The 17,443-nt window shown below is 32.2% G+C and overlaps 1 protein-coding gene across 2 annotated transcripts; it reads right to left on the bottom strand.

Annotated features, from left to right (window-relative positions):
• Positions 1-3,558: 3,558 nt before the first annotated feature.
• On the bottom strand, positions 3,559-8,753 carry LOC107870103 (serine/threonine/tyrosine-protein kinase HT1). Of its 2 annotated transcripts, none has more exons than XM_016716515.2 (3): positions 7,615-8,753; positions 4,702-5,157; positions 3,559-4,405 (listed from the first exon to the last, which is right to left on the bottom strand). In XM_016716515.2, the coding sequence occupies exons 1-3, from the start codon at positions 8,041-8,043 to the stop codon at positions 4,322-4,324; spliced, it is 969 nt and encodes a 322-aa protein (XP_016572001.1). In that variant the 5' UTR covers positions 8,044-8,753; the 3' UTR covers positions 3,559-4,321. The 2 variants fall into 2 exon arrangements, with proteins under 2 accessions (XP_016572001.1, XP_016572000.1); XM_016716514.2 differs by having other exon boundaries at positions 3,559-3,847; positions 7,615-8,742.
• Positions 8,754-17,443: the final 8,690 nt, after the last annotated feature.

The following is a 17,443-nucleotide window of genomic DNA, read 5'->3' as shown; positions in this document are numbered from 1 at the left end:
ATATTTTTTTTTTTCTTTTTTCACTTGAAGTACCCCCACCCCCAGACCCCAATCACCCCCAACATCTTTTTGAGCAATACCTTTTGTAACAATGTAAAATATGGTCCTTTTTGAATTTTTACTTTTCAATTTTATTCTCTAATCTCTATTTTTTTTTTTTAATCAACACCCTTTTTATTTTCCCCTTTTGCTTAATAGTTATCTATGGAGTAATTGACATAACAAATAAACCAAAAATAAAAAAGGTGAGTGTGCTTCTATTTGAGGAAATATTTTGCAAATGAGATACTATTTCAATTTTCACTTAAATATAGACTTAAAGAGTATCACACGATTCGAAATGTTATAGATAATTGACATATTCCTTTGTCTTTTTCTACTTAAATATACATTTAGAGAGTGACATACGGTTCAAAAATACAGGCTTAGAGCGCGACATACGATTCGAGGTTTCATGGATAATGAACACGTCCCTCTACTTTTCCTACTTAAAATACCAAAGTTAAATATTTTTGTTTATTTATGGCCAATAAAAGAGGATGGAAAAATTCTTGGTCATCTTTGAAGAATTAGAATAGGTCAATTACCACTATAAATTGGTCATTCTGGAGTAATCGGTAAAGTTATTGCCGTGTGATCAGGAAGTCACGGGGAAACAGCCTCTAGGAAAAATGCAAGGTAAGGCTGCGTACAGTACACCCCTGTGATGGAGTCCTTCTCCAGACCCTGCACATAACGAAAGCTCTAGTATATCGAACTGTTTTTTTTAACATTGACCTTTTATTGGCTCTAGAAAATGACATGGTCTAAAATGTGATCCATAAATGGCACCAATTGTTTTTTTGCCTATTAAAATTCCTCATTTGGCTATGGAGAAAATGAAAAGGGTACTTCTAGTTTTGGTCATGTTGTGTGTTTCCTAAACTAACCTTAAATATTTGTGTATATCTAAGTTTAGATAAACACATCAAATATTTATATGTTGTAGGCAATAGTTTGGTACTAACACTTATATATCAAGTTATTCGATACATGTACTGATGAGACATTATATATCAAGTTATTCGATACATGTACTGATGAGACATAGCAGATTTTGAAACCACCAGCAATACTAACACCTAATCAAGCACGTAAAATCGCTTGATGTTAGGTGCCTCCGCCCTCGATAAACACTACTTAAATGTGTTAAGACCTGCATGACAATATCGGTAGACAATGGATCCACCTATATACTCTTATCTACTTAAAGAGAAAATGCTCTGTTTCCACCCTGAATTATACACGAAATTGTTGAGACACACCCGAACTTTAGGAGGGTCCTATTACCCCCGTGGACTAATTAAAACCGTACTTTTGGCAACCTTAGTGCCTACGTGGCCTATAGTTATAATTGGGATATGTCATGATTCCCTCTCTCTCCCTACCATCAAACTTGCTCCCTAAATCAACACTATTTTAATTTTAATTACTTGTTAAAATAATTGTAATTTTTTTCATTAATTTAATGACCAATTATTGTTACTTAATTAAAGCCTCTTTCTTTTTGTTTGGTGAAGAATGTTGGTATCAACTCCTACTCCTCCATAATTAAATTATTGAATGATGTTATCACAACCAAATCTCTAATTTAAATATTTAATGATATTATAGATCATTATTATATGTCCATGAATAGAAGTCTTGGAGTAACGGGTAAAGTTGTTGTCATGTAACGAGTAGGTCGTGGGCTTAAGCCGCGGAAACAATCAAGGTAAGGTTGCGTATAATAGACCTTGTGGTGCGCTCCTTTTTCGGACAGGGGCGGAGCCAACCTTTGCCATGGGGTTTCACCGAACTCCTTCGGCGAAAAATTATACTATTTATACAGTCGCTAAAATTATATTTTATGTATATATAATAGATGTTGAACCCCCTTCGATTAGTTTTTCTTCAAATTTTGAACCCCTTTGTGAAAATCTTGGCTACGCCTCTGTTTTCGAACCCCACACATAGCGAGAGCTTTAGGGATATATGTCATTGTAATTTTTATATATTTTTTTCAACATCAAATTATTAGATGTTATAATAAAAATAATAAGACCCCAATCTTTAATTTAATGGTATTATAATTCCTTGCTATATGTCATTGTAATTTTTATATATTTTTTTCTTAAGAACATTGATCTCAACTTCTATTGCCTACATCATCAAATTATTAGATGTTGATAAAAATAATACAAAACTCAATTGTCAATTTAATAACTACTTGCCATGTGTTTATTTTTTATATATATACACATATTTTTGGTTCGAAACAAATACATTATAATTTTTCGACGAAGAAGATTTTGTACCCCTTGCGCCTCTAAGCTCCGCCCCTAGTAGCATATTGGTCCCCATTCGATGCTTTCGACTCAACCTCTAAATTTACATCGAATGTTACAATTGAGTACTATTTCACATGTAATAATTTAAAATTTTGAATCCGTCTATAAATGGATAAGAGAGCGCCTACGTGGCTAACGCGTAGTGTGTATTACAGCCAATGTACGACAAAAATGGTAGCTCGATGTACTAAAACTCTCGTTATGTACAGGATATGATCTGAAGAAGGATCGAACCACCGTAGTTATCGTAATAAAAGTGGAAAGAGACAACCATGGACTTAATCTTTGAATTGGTCATTTTAGTCAATGTCTATGACTAAAAATTAATCAAAAATTACATGTAACTATCATAAAGGCTTTAATTTTCTTTTTTTTTTCTTTGATTTATGAGTGAATTATGACTAAGTCAAAATTAAATCTACTAAATGTTGAAGGAGTCTTTCTATGTATGAAACAAGTCAAGAAAAATGTTGAAATTAGTGTCTTTTGGTACATGATCAATATGATATATATTACAACAACAACATATCGAGTGAAATTTCATAAGCGGATCTGGGTAGGATAGAGTGTAAATAGACCTTACCACTACCTCGTGGGGGTGGAGAGGCTGTTTCCGAACTATATGATATACATTAATCGATAATTTGATAGAAATGATAACTAATCGTACATTATTAAACAACATGAATCGTATAGAAAATATTTACACTATCAGAACGTATAAGTTATATCCATTTTGATTTACAAGTACAGGATAGTCACTATTGTCCCGGAGTTTCAAATTCTATAGGTGAAACTTCGAACTATACAAGATAGTGACTTTTTCAAAGACATGCAAGAAGTGGCAAATGGGCTCTAATTTTACATGAAGAGATCATTCACATAGTGTTGAATTTCTTCAACACGTGTTACATCATCTGTCCTGAGTCGGGGATCTATCGGAAACAGTCTCTCTACTTTATCTGAGGATAGTGGTATGGATTGCGTACACATTAGGCTCCCCAGACCCCACTTTGTGGGAATACACCGGGTATGTTGTTGTTGACGTGTTACATCAAATTAACTAGAATATACTATAGAAGTATCCTATGTTGCGCGAACTCTTCAAAAATGTCAGACAGATACGTGTGAGATACTTGAAAAGTAGCGCGTTTTGGAGAGTCCGAGCAACACAGCAAGTAGATAGTAATGAAACAGAATTATTATTGATTGATAAAAGATATTCATACATTTACAGGTATAGATGAAGAAGAACTCATTGATACACAACCTTTCAAACGTTCAAGAATGGCGTTCCGGCTAACTAGCCCTGAATGAAGGGTCATTGGAAGGCCTTCCTTGACACATTCGTCGTATTTTTCTAGTGCAGATACAATGTAGGTGAAGTCTGGCCTTTTCGATGGGTTAGCAGCCCAGCAACGCTTTATAAGTTGTGCAAGCGCGGGTTGACAACTTGCTGGCATGGGTGGTCGTTCATTCTGCAAAACAGCGATGATTAATCAATCAATGATGGTTATATTGCTACTAAAAGGGCAGCCCGGTGCACTAAAGCTCCCGCTTATATTGTTACTATCATCCAAAATTTACAGTAAAGTGCAAGTGACGATGATGCTAAAGATGTTGAGTCCCATATCGATGGGTGGGAGGTAAATCTGTTTCCTTATGTGGTCATGGACCATGATGCGCGGGGAAACAGATCACTCATTCTTCCAATTGGGACAAGTGCACGAGGCACCAGAGAGATCCAGCTAAGGTAAGGAAGTATCGCGGCTGCTCCACTCCGCTGCTTCACCTCTAGAGTTAGCTTTTGGTATAAAGTTAGGTCTAATATCCATCTCGTCAACGTGATCAGAGTCAAGCTGACCATCCTCTACTCTCTAGATGTCCAGTCTGGGGTGTGCGGGGGAGTGTTAAGTCCCACATTAGCCGGTGGGAGGCAAATTTGTTCCGTTCTATGATCTCGGCCAGTCCTCACCTCTCGAGCAAGATGCTCCGGAATGGATCTTTATGCTGACAATGGCTTGTTCCTTGTAATGCTGCAAATGAGAACAGTAGTGGATGCAAGTGACGTAATGGCAGGAAGAGATGAGTGGACAGAAAGAAACTGCCGCGGAAGCTGCAGCTGCTGAAGCGTATAAATTAGTACTGGCTGGTCCTCTATACTACATCTAGCAAGAAAGAAATACAAGAGGACTGTCGAAGCCATTTGCACCCTAAGAAGTAACGTGTAACGGAGGCCATTTGCACTTACTACTTGGCCTAGCTCAAAACACAAAATCAACTAACAAGTTCAGTATACGAAGAGGAAGAGAGAGTTCCGAATCAGGCAAACCTTTTCGGCAACAGCAAAAGCAGCCTGCACCGGTGTCATTCCTTGAAATGGTAACAAAGCTGTTGTGAGTTCCCACAGCACAATACCAAAACTGTAAACATCAACTTTCCGCGTATAAGCTTTCTCCTTGATCATCTCCGGTGCCATCCATCGATATGTTCCCATATTACCTTTGGCCTCTCTACACTGTGTTTCAAGACATGACGTGCCAAAATCTCCGACCTTAACGCGCATCTCATCATTTAAGAGTAAATTACTCGATTTCAGGTCTCTATGGATCACCCCTTGTGAATGAAGGTACTCCATTCCTCGCGATATATCGAGGGCTAACCTCAGAATTGTTTCTGTTGAGAGTGAATATGGCTCTTTCTTGTTGAGGTACATCCTCAGAGTTCCTTGTGACATGTATTCCGTGATGATACAATATACAGGAGGCTTCCTACACGCCGCGATGAACTGTAAGATAAACCAAGAGATGTTTTAGTAAGAAAAGTTGGATTCCTTGGCAAGCATTTATCAGTAGCTATGTCGCTCGGATCCTCCAAAAATGCTATTGCCTCCTTGTCGTATCCTCGATAAAAGCATCGCTTTTGGACACACATTGACTGACCGTATTTTTGAAGAGTCCGAGTAACATAGGTCAGTAGGCTATGCATTGATTTGTTGAAGCTGCATCTCATTGATCAAATTGCAACAACAACATTACCAGCGGAATACAACAAGTAGGATCAGGGGAGGGTAGAGTGTAGGGTAGAGAGACTGTTTCCGATAGACCCTCAGCTCCAGAAAAAAGAATTAACAGGAGTACAGAAGTCGTGTCAAAATGCTACAGAGATCAAGTCAAAGCATGCTGAAAAAAGAAACGTAACTACAACAAAATAACACGATAATCGAAGTGCAAGAAACGTGTAATAACAGAAATCAAAGGACAAGAAACTACCTGAGTACTACTACTATGACTAGTCCACTATTACTAAGACATTGATTAAATTGATAATGTTAAAATATAGTCAAAGACAAAAGACCATATGTAAGTGTTTGACCTTCTGTTTCAGTTTATGTGTCAGCATTTCCTTTTTAGTACGTTTCGAAAAAAGATGAGGCATTTCTATATTTGAAAATAGTTTTAACTTTATACTTCCCATTTTACCTTGAAACGAGAAGCTTTTATAGATGCACAAATGTTTCGAAATACTTAAAGACCACTAGTTTCAAAAGTTTTATGGCTATGCAAATCATGTTTAAGATAACAAATTTCAAAAGCCTTACAGCCACAAGAATGTTATGACATGTTTAAGACAACAAGTCTCAAAAGTCTAATATCTAGACAGATGATATGACATGTTTACGGCCACACAAACATCACAAAATATAAGAACTAAAGTTTTAAGACGCTTATAAGACGGTAAGTTTCAAAAGTCTTACATCCACACAAATGTTACGACACGTTTTAGACCACAAGTTTCAAGACTCTTTATTTCTATATGGGATAAAGGTGCGAAATATATCTAAACCTTGGCGAAATTTGCTATAACACGCCTCAACTTTGCGGGGATCCTATAACCCCTATAGATTACATTTTACCGTATTTCAGTGGCATATATTTACTTAACTAGACCACTTCAGACCCTTACGTGCTCAGCGTGCGCATATTCACGCAGTGGTGCGGCCGGCAAATATATGCCACAGAAATACGGTAAAAAATAATCTTGGGGGGTCATAGGACCCCCGCAAAGTTGAGGCATGTTACAACAAATTTCGCCAAAGTTTAGATATATTTCGGACCTTTCTTCCGATACTGAACTTCATATCGAGTCAAACTACGTCATATAAACTGAAACAGGTGGAATATAAGTTGATGAAGTTTTGACCTGAACTATATTGGGATTATAAGACAGTAAGTTTTAGAAGTCTTATAACACAATAAGTTTCGAAAGTATTACATCCACACAAATATTACAACACGTTTTAGACCACAAGTTTCAAGACTTTTTATTTCTATCTTGAACTTTGTATCGAGTCAAACTACAACAACAACAACATATTCAGTGTAAAGTGTACGCAGTCCATACCACTACCTCAGCTGAAGTAGAGAGGTTGTTTCCGATAGACCCCCGGCTCAGGACAGATAACAGATATAACAAACAAAAAACATAAAAGCAAACAATAAAAAGGAATATCACACCTCTAGTTTCAAAAGTTTTACAGCTATGCAAATCATGTTTAAGATAACATATTTCAAAAGCCTTACAGCCACAAGGATGTTATGACATGTTTAAGACAACAAGTCTCAAAAGTCTTATATCCAGACAGATGATATGACATGTTTAAGACAAGAAGTTTCGAAAGTATTACATCCACACAAATGTTACAACACGTTTAAGACCACAAGTTTCAAGACTTTTCATTTCTATCTCGAACTTTGTATCAAGTCAAACTACAACAACAACACATGCTCGGTGTATTCCCACAAAGTGGAATCTGGAGAGGATAAAGTGTACACAATCCATACCACTACCTCAGCTGAAGTAGAGAAGTTGTTTCTGATAGACCCCCGACTCAGGATAGAAAACAGATATAACAAACAAAAAATATAAAAGCAAACACCAAAAAGGAATATCACACCGCTAGTTTCAAAAGTCTTACATCCAGACAAACGTTACAACACGTTTAAGACCACAAGTTTCAAGACTTTTCATTTCTATCTCGAACTTTGTATCAAGTCAAACTACAACAACAACACATACTCGGTGTATTCCCACAAAGTGGAGTCTGGAGAGGATAAAGTGTACACAGTCCATACCACTACCTCAGATAAAGTACTGAGGCTGTTTCTGATAGACCCCCGGCTATCGAGTCAGACTACGTCAGATAAATTGGAACAGCTTGAATATAAGTTGGAAGAATTTTGACCTGAACTATATTGGGATGATAGAGTCTAGAAAGCAAAGCAACTTCAGACTTGAACTGTTGTTCAAGTTTAGCTCTAGTCTCCTCCTTATGAGTTGGAATCCTCACCATTTTGACAGCAACTGCTCTTTGCTTGTAAATCCCTCTATAAATCCTGCTATGTGCACCTGATGCAAACTTGTTACCAATAAAAAGCTGTGATAAATCAGCTGTCCATTCTTCTTTTTGATCTTCTTTTGAAGTTTCCCAAGTTTCAACATTATCAGATTCCAATATCATTGACCATGATTCTAAACTATCAAACCTCTTCTTCTCCATTGTATCTATAGTACTAGATGAATTCCATTGTGTTCTTGATGACGATGATGGAACTGATAACGGTTTGCTCCTCGATCTTCGTAGCCTAAATGGATTGAAACAAGAAGTAGCCATTGAAACTTTGAAAGTTACTGAGTTCCCGGGAACCCCCCACTAGGTCCGTCCACCCCTTGCTAACAAGAAAGAGACATTGAAATAGAGACCAACTTTTTTTGGTTTACCCTAAAAGGAAAGTGTTAGTTAGCAAGAAGTAGTAACCATAATAATGAAAACCAATTGTTTGTTAGAGATCAAATCATTTCCACTAAAAGGATGTCACAAAGTGTTAACAACAAGTATCCATTGTTTGTTAAAGATCAAATCTTTTTTCAAGATGTTGGCAAAATGTTTAACAAAAAACACTCATAGACATAAACCAAATATTGGGTAAAGATCAAATCTTTTTTCACCTTTCAATATTTGCATATTCATTTCAAGAAATGCATGAACTACTATAATCTATCAAACAAGAAGGAAATATGAGTTTTAATTATCTCAAAAGAAGAAAAAAACCCATCAAAACTACTACAAATTACAAGTAAACAGCCTAAAAAGATGTTGAAAATTGTCAAAATAAAGATGCTTTCAAAGGGTGTTTGTCTTTTTTGTCTTGTGAATGTTTGCATGGATATCAAGAAATGCATGAACAAATTCAAGAAACATGGATATATTCCAAAAAAAAAAAAAAAACGTTGGAAAGAAATGAAATTTATCAAAATGAAAGATGAACAAAATGGTTAATATCCAAAGAAGGAAAAATCACATGAAGACTTACAAGTTACAAAAAAAAAAAACAGAAATGGAAAAGAAAAAAAAAAGTAAAACTAATACTCACTCCGTCGCAATTTATGTGTCTTACTTTCATTTTTAGTTCATTCAAATTAGTGTTAACTTTTAAATTTTCTTTTTTACGGTTCATGAAATGATTTATAGTCACACAAATGGTCAACGAGTATTTTATATCACAAGTTTCGAACATTTTTTATTAGAATAAAGCATCTAGTACCCTTTGACCTATGACTGAATTTGCTACGACACACTCCAACTTTATGGGGTCCTAAATTTTAGCGTATTTTTGTCATCCTCTTTTAGCTGACGTGACACCTTTTGTCAACCTTTTTAGTCGATGTAACACCTTTGACGTGGGTCCCATTTTATGTAATAAAGGTGTCACATCTGCACAAAAGGCTGACAAAAATACGCTAAAATTGAATTCAGGGGTGATAGGACGCAATTTTGGCTATAGTTCGGGAAAATACTGAATGTTTTATCTCTTTTTATTATGTTTTTTAACTTTATATCTGGTCAAACAGTACCACATAAATTGAAACGGGAAATAGTAAAGAAGAAGAAGGCTCATGAAAATGCAATTAATTAAAAGCATAGAGTATTTTCATGGATGTCTCGTGAAAGAGGAAATTGGAAAAAGTTCTTTTTGTAAGTAAAAATACAACTCTTTTCTCTTGTTTTCTTTTGTATCAATCAATCAATGCTATAAAAGTTGGCAAGTGGTCACATTGTCAAAAGTTTTATAAACACACATTTATTTATCTCTTTTCTTTTTTTGATAATTAATCAAAATTAAAAGCATGTTTAGATTAATAATACTTCTTAAGGTTGAGGGTTGCGGCGGAATGAATATAATTCTTTCAGTATATGGATTTAGAATTTAAACTTTATGAATTCACTACACCTTAATTAGTGAGAATTGCATACGGAATAATTTCAAAAACTATTTGTAAATGTTATTAGCACTATAAATGGTCATTTCAACACTTTTTTATATTCTCATATCAAGGATAACAAAAGCCTCAATTAGGGCTCGGCATAAAATATCGAAAACCAAATTATCGAATCGAACCAAAAAAATTGATAATTGATATTCGGTATTTGGTATGGTATTTGTGAGTAAAATCTCAATATTTCGGTATTCGGGATTGAGTTCAGTACAAGATATTAATACCATTTGGTATTCGATATTTACCAAATATCGAATATATATATATATATATATATAAAAACTCAATAGACAATAGTATTAGACATCCCAAAGAATCTCTTGGACCTTAGTAATATATTCGTAAAAAGCAACAAAAAAAATACTAAAAAGGGTTTCTATTATACTCTTTGAAATTCAAAAATACATTTGCACATCTCCAACTTTAATATGGTATTATCAAATACCGCAATTTATCAACTATCAAACTACCGAACCGATGTTTATAAGTATAGTATGTGGTATCTATTTCAAATACCGATTACCAAATTATCAAAATCGAACTTTAAAAATACTAAATTGAATACCGAACGCCCACCCTATCTTCAATAGCCAATCCTTTACTAAAAAGTTTATTATTCTTCTTAATATTATATTGCTTGATTTGAAAAAAAAAAAAAAAGTTTGAATCAAGATAAATTAGCCAAAGGAATCAAAGTATAGTCTATGTGTATACTATTCCAAAATAATTCTAATAAGCTTGGAATTTTTTCAAGTAGAAATAATATATTCTATTCTTCAAATGACAAAGGGCAAAGATTTTGAGTCCGTTGAGATGCGTAATTAGCTCCCGATACATTTTTTATAATTTTTGGTTTTGGGTTTGTCGAGATACATAATACATCCATCGAAGATACATTTTTTCCTTGCAAAGATACATAATTAGATCCCGATATATTTTTTCGATTTTGGGTCTATCGAGATACATAATTAGCTCCCCGATACATTTACGGAAGATACATAATTAGTTGAGATTTTTGTAATTACTTTTAAGAGTTGGAATTTCTATAAATATGGTAAGCTAAGGTGTATATTTATGTTATTTATATTTCATTATTAAGTAAGATGGAGAAACATAATAAATATTTCAGCTTGGGCCTTAAATTTCAGCCTTAGAACAACTAAACAAGGCCCATCAGGAAGATGATGGATCTGGAATGACTTCAGGCCCAACCCTTGAAAGGCCCAAAACTATTTTGGGCTGGAGAGGAGGCCCAAATCAATCTCAGTTGAAAACATAAGTTGTGTATTTGTGTAATTTTTAGTTTATTATTTCTCGTACAACTTATGGACATTTTAGACTACAGTTAAAAGATCTTTGTTGAATAAAATTTTTAAAACTATGACAAAATATTTGGCAAACAATAACAATATATCCAGTGTAATCTCACATATAGGGTCGCACGCTACTCCTGGTCATACTCTATGAGGACAAAGTGGTTGTTGCTGATAGCCCCCTGTTTTCAAATAAAACATTGCAAAACACGTTTGAAAAGAAAATACACTAGTAAAAAAGTTGTATCAAATATAATGAAAAAATGCTAAACGACGATCTAAAATTTTGTAGAACTTTGCTCGTAAGTGTCCCCAACGTGGGATGATTGAGCCTTCAGTTCATACTGCACAGTCGATCAGATCAGTGTTGCCGCCACCTAGGAGTGGTGCACACGGTCATGAGGGTGGTCCCTAGGGTTCCAGAGGTGGTCCGCATGGAGGTAGGATGGTTGATCGGACAGACGCCCAATCCAGTAGTGATCTATTATTTAGTTAAAAACGCAAATTATATAGAATGATTTTGTAAACTAAAAGGTGATCCATCAAAGATTACGGGTAAATTTATTGTCATATGATCAGTAGATCACGAGTTCAATATGTGAAAATAGTCTCTTACATAAACCCTTGAAGCACGTACATAGTGAAAATTTTAGCGCACACGACTGTCTTTTTCTAAAACATATTCCTCGCTCGAAAGTCACTTTGTTGTGCCTAGTTACTTATATGGATGGAGCTTTTGCGTGTGTTGGGGTTCGATTAATTTTTCATCTAAAAATTGCATTGTATATAAAAGCTTTAGTTTTATATATATTATATGTCAAGTTTTATTGATTTTTTTTGTTAGTGTGCAAACAACATAAATTTCGATAGTTTTGAGCTTAATTACAGAAAATCTCGACATTGCAGAATTATTGTCGATTTTGAGTCTGTTGAGATACATAATTAACTCCCGATACATCCAACAAAGATACTTTTTTTTTTCTCTGTAAAGATACATAATTAGCTCCCAATATATTTTTTCTAATTTTGGGTTTGTCGCGATTTCTTTTGCAAAGATACATAATTAGCTCCCGATATTTTTATTTTTTTTTGGGGTCCGTCGAGATACGTAATTAACTTCAGATACATCCAACAAAGATACATAATTAGTTGAGATTTTTGTAATTAATTTATAAGAATGAAAATTTATATAAATACGGTAAGCTAAAATGTATGTTTATGTTATTTTTTCCTATTTCATAATTTGATTTAGTACAAAAATTTCTACCTCCACCGCTGATTATATTATAATATAATATCAATTGGTAAAAGCTAAGTAGATATCATAGTAGTAGCTAGCTATTATAAATTGTCAATAAATAATGAGTACCAAACATAGTATACAAAAATAGCTTTCTTAAGCCTAAAGTTAGGTGTTTTGTTTATTCATGCATCTCAAGATTCTTTACAATTTTTTTTTATTTTTTTTATGTCTGGTGTTTAATATTTGTATTCAGATTTAACTAAATTAAAATTCGCGCATTGTACGATCTATTTCTAGTGACGATTAGGGGTGGACATGGTATAATATGGTACGGTATTTGAAACTTTGATACGGTAATTTTGGTATTCGATTTTTAAAAACACTATACCATTATCATATCATATTAATTCGGTATGGTTTGGTATTTTGACATTTGGTTTCCTTATGCGGTATGATAATCGGTAACCATAGTTTGTTTAACTTTGACAATATATACTCGTATACTAGAGTATTATTACTTCGACCTTTCAAAAGTGTGTCTTAATTGTATCATAAAAATACATTACACATGTAGAAATATTGAAAAAGAAGTACAAACGATTCTTTTTATTAGTCAATTACACCAAAAAGACATTTCAATCAAGATAGAGTAGCGAAAGTTTCAAAGTCTAAATATTTTTATACTAATACTAAGTTATATATATATATATATATATATATATATATATATATATATATATTACTTATGTAACTATATATACTTCGGTATGGTATTCGGTATGTCATTTGTAAATATCGTATACCATATTATATACCAAAAAAATTGAAAACGTATATCATATAGCTTACCAAATACCATAATATCAAAAACTACGATATCAAAAATTTCGGTTTGGTATGGTAATTCGGTATATACTATACCATGCCCACCCCTAGTGATGACGCTCTCGACATAATTTTTTTCATTCCCAAAAGCTCGAACCTGAAATCTTTGATTAAGAAGTATAAAATTGTGAACTATCCAATCACAATTCATGTTAGATTCCCTACCATGATTGGTGTTTTATTAAAATTATAATATTGTTGATGAGCATATGATTAGCTCTAAGTTATTTAATTAGAATGATTTGGTTGTACCATATAAATAAATTTTTAAAATTAGAAATTTTGCCCATGTTTAGTCAACAAAATGCATTAACTTCTGTCTACGTCAAATAACAACCTTACTATTTTAAGAAAACATTAAATAAATAAAATAACTACAAGTTATAAATAATAACAAATTACACATTGTACTAATAAATAAATAGAAAAAAAAAATACTCCTAACTAATTCAAATTTAAATAAGGAAAAATTAGAGAAACTAGCATCCTTAAGATTATAATTACAATAAATAGCAACACTTTTTCAAAATTACAACTTATAGCAAAAGTAGTAATATTTTACCCACTTCATAGTAATAGAAGAATATGTATTTTTCAGTTGTGCATATGTATTTATGAGTAATACATATATATTTGTATATGTATTTATATAGCAACATTTTACTTAAATACAAATACAATTTGCTATTTTTCGTAATTATGAAACTGTTGCTATAAAAGTTATAATTAAAGTTACAAAGTTGCTATTTCTGAAATTTTCCCATTATAATCCCCACTAATGGTTGCGATGGGATGAATATAAATCTCTTTATTTTTAATTAGAGATCTCGAATTCGGATTCTATGTGTAGAAAAGTCACAATAGAAAGCAATTTTTTCTTGAATAAATCTGATACGATTCAAATTTAAATTAATCGATCTCTATACGGACATTTTCTAGACATCAACAGTAACAAACAAATAACAGGAAAAAAATTTGTCAAAGGTAATTTTCATTTTCAGAACTCGAATCGAATATCTATTATAAGTGAATAAGTACGACATCGTCATAACTTAGGTGGAAAATTATTTTAATTGATTGTTGAACAATTATAGCTTGGTATATTTTTATAAAAATGTGATAATTACAAAATATTCCCATATTAGAAGCTTACATTAAGCTTGAAAAAATGAATAATGTTTCATTAATTTTGAGTCTAAATTGTGACAACAAAAGGTTAACTACCCTTTTTGGACACAAGATTTGAAAGTGACTATATCACTTTACTAAATAATTTTCTTTATTTAAAAGTTGATTAATATGAGTATAATAGAAAAAAGAGAAAAGACATCTTTTCCCGCTGAATTTGTCGTCACAACTCACTTTAGCATTTAAATTTAATTTTAGTTTATTTAGCCCCCTTAACAACTTTCAAATGAATTAAATTCCCCCTATAGCTGACATGGCAAAAAAAAAACGAGTGATTTTTTTTTAAAGAACACTTTATTGCTATTATTATTATTATTATTATTATTATATATACATATACATATATATATATATATATATATATATATATATATATATAACATTAAAAGAAAAATGTCTTCATAGAAGACATTTTCATCTTCTTCATCACCCCCTTCCCCACCCCACCCCCAACACTCCATTTCTTTATCTTCTTCATACCCCCACCCCGTTTCTTCATAATTCCCTTCCTATCAAGTCCTAATTAATCCAAAATTTTATTTTTCGACAATCAAAAAGGGTTCAAGATTGATGAACAAGTTTGATTCTTGGCCAAGAATTTCATGTCATGCAAATATCATCTATGCCATTTTCGAATTTCGGACCGTTTACGCCATTTCTGTAGACATTTTTGAGTAAAAAATTAAAAATTTAGGAGTTTTGGAATTTTAGATTTTGGTTAATGTGAAAGAATTTGGATTTGAGATTTTGTGTATTGATGTGTTTTTGTGATCATGTACTTGTATTTAGTTCATTGATGGATTTGCTCAAGCTAATTCAAGTTAATTTTGCATTTGATAAGAAAAAAATTCATTGAAAAAACTTGTGGTAATGGTGAAAGAAATAGAAAAAATGGTGTTTTTATGTGAAAAAGAAGAAGAAGGAGGAGGAAGGGGAGGGGACGGGGGTTGCTGTCTAATGAAGAAGTAGAAGGAATTGGGGTGAGATGGGGTGGGGGCTGTGAAAGAACGAAGGGGGTGGGGGGTGTGATGAAGAAGAAGGAAGGGGGTGGGGTCTATTTTATTTATATAAAATATATTTTTTGATAAAAAATATTCTCTTTTAAATATATATATATATAAAAAAAATATAATTATATATATATATATATATATATATATATATATATATATAAAATATATAAAAAGTTAATGTGTGAGATTATTAAAAAAAAAAAAATCTTACGTGGCAAATGACATGACACTGATTTGGCAATGACGTGGCGCGTGTGTAGCGCACTCTCCGTCGTGAGAGTGGTATTCAATTTTGAGGGGTGAAAATAATTCACTTTAAAGATGTTAAGAGAGGTAAATAAACGAAAGTTAAGTTTAAGTACTAAAGTGAGTTGTGACGACAAGTTCAGGGGATAAAATATGTCTTTTCTCTGAAGAAAAAAAAAACTAATTTATATTAAGTTAAAATATAAATTATACAAAAGGCAAGAATTTAATGAAAACATAATTATGTAACTGAAAAGCAAAAAATCCGTTAAATACGATTCTATAATAATCATATTTCGAAATAACATTTCACTATAGCGATTAGGTTATTTCTGAAATCGATTTTTCATCATATGTTCTACTTCGTATTATTCTCTAGAACAACGTTTTTTATAACTACGCTAAAAGTTATTTAGAAATGTCGTCGTTATAAAGTGGTTTGATTATATCATTTTTATAATATAATTTTTAAGGAAAAATATTCTATTAGCACCTTAAACTATACACAAAAATGTTGAGACACACCTGAATTTTAGGAGGATCTTATTACCCTTTTGGACAAATTAGAGTCGTATTTTTGACAATCTTAGTGCCTACGTGGCACTCAGTGTGTTGTGTTTCCTAAAGTTCGGGTGTGTCTCAGTCTTTTCGCGTATAGTTCAAGGTGGTAATAGAGTATTTTCTCAATTTTTAAAGTACTAGTTTAGGTGTACGCGCCTCATGCGTGTACTTTACTTTAATGAGTTTACATGTTACACTAAGTAGAATATTTGTTTAAATAATAAAGAAGAATACAATAAGTAAATTCAACATCTTTTGAACATATAAAGATGGAGAATTTATTTAATTAAATCTAACATATACGAAGAAAAAAAAATTCCAACGCCAACAAAATTTATCTACCACTTGTAAACTACAATAAAATAATACGATAATAGAGATATCAAAATAATATAATTAAACCTAACCTTTGCAAAAGATTTTTCTCAAAGTCGATCGACATCTATATACCACCTGTCAATTACAATAAAATAATACAATAATAGCGATATCAAAATAATCCAACTAAATCTAACCTTTGAACACATACAAAAAAAAAAACTCAGAGTAGAGACATCAAAATAATACAATTAAATCTAATCTTTTAAAAAAATTAAAAAATTCAAAGCCACAAAATTTTATTACCCAAATAATGTATGTGTATAAACCTAAAAACGAACTTGTAAAATTAAAAAAAAGAAAGAAATATAAAGACTCCTAAACTAAAATATTATAGCAAAAAATATAATAATCCTATCCTTTTGAAAAAAACAATACCTCTTGTTTTTTTTTCTTTTTTTGAGAAATCCACTTACCTTTTTTAATTGGGGTACACGAATTCCATTTATTTTTTGAAAGATTTTTTTCTTCTTCTTCTTTCGGGAGTCTTAATCTATTTTATGTAAAATAGTTTCTCAATTTTTCTAAAAATATTTAGAACTTTACCTTATATAATTTTTTTTCTCATGTAATAATTTTTTGAAGTTGGATTTTCTTTAATAATTTATTGCCATAAATTTAGAAATTCAACTAAAAGTAGAAAAATTTCATCATTTAATTTTTTTTATATATATTTATTATAGTCAATATTTAATATTAAAAATTAAAAAAAATGTAAAAAGATAATTTTATCTATTACAGAGTCTTTTAATGAAGGGCAAAAAGTTCAAATCACTTTTAAAAGGGTCTTCACACTTTTAATACATTATAGATTATAGATTATAGATAATCGAGATTGCTCACTAATCAAAATTTTACGAGTTTGCCCAATATTATACCCTTTACTCACTAATCAAAATTTCAAATTAA

This window comes from Capsicum annuum, chromosome 5, assembly GCF_002878395.1.
Source record: "Capsicum annuum cultivar UCD-10X-F1 chromosome 5, UCD10Xv1.1, whole genome shotgun sequence".
Taxonomy (NCBI): Eukaryota; Viridiplantae; Streptophyta; class Magnoliopsida; order Solanales; family Solanaceae; genus Capsicum; species Capsicum annuum.
Note: the sequence above shows the minus strand (reverse complement) of the source record. Positions and strands in the feature narration are given on the sequence as shown.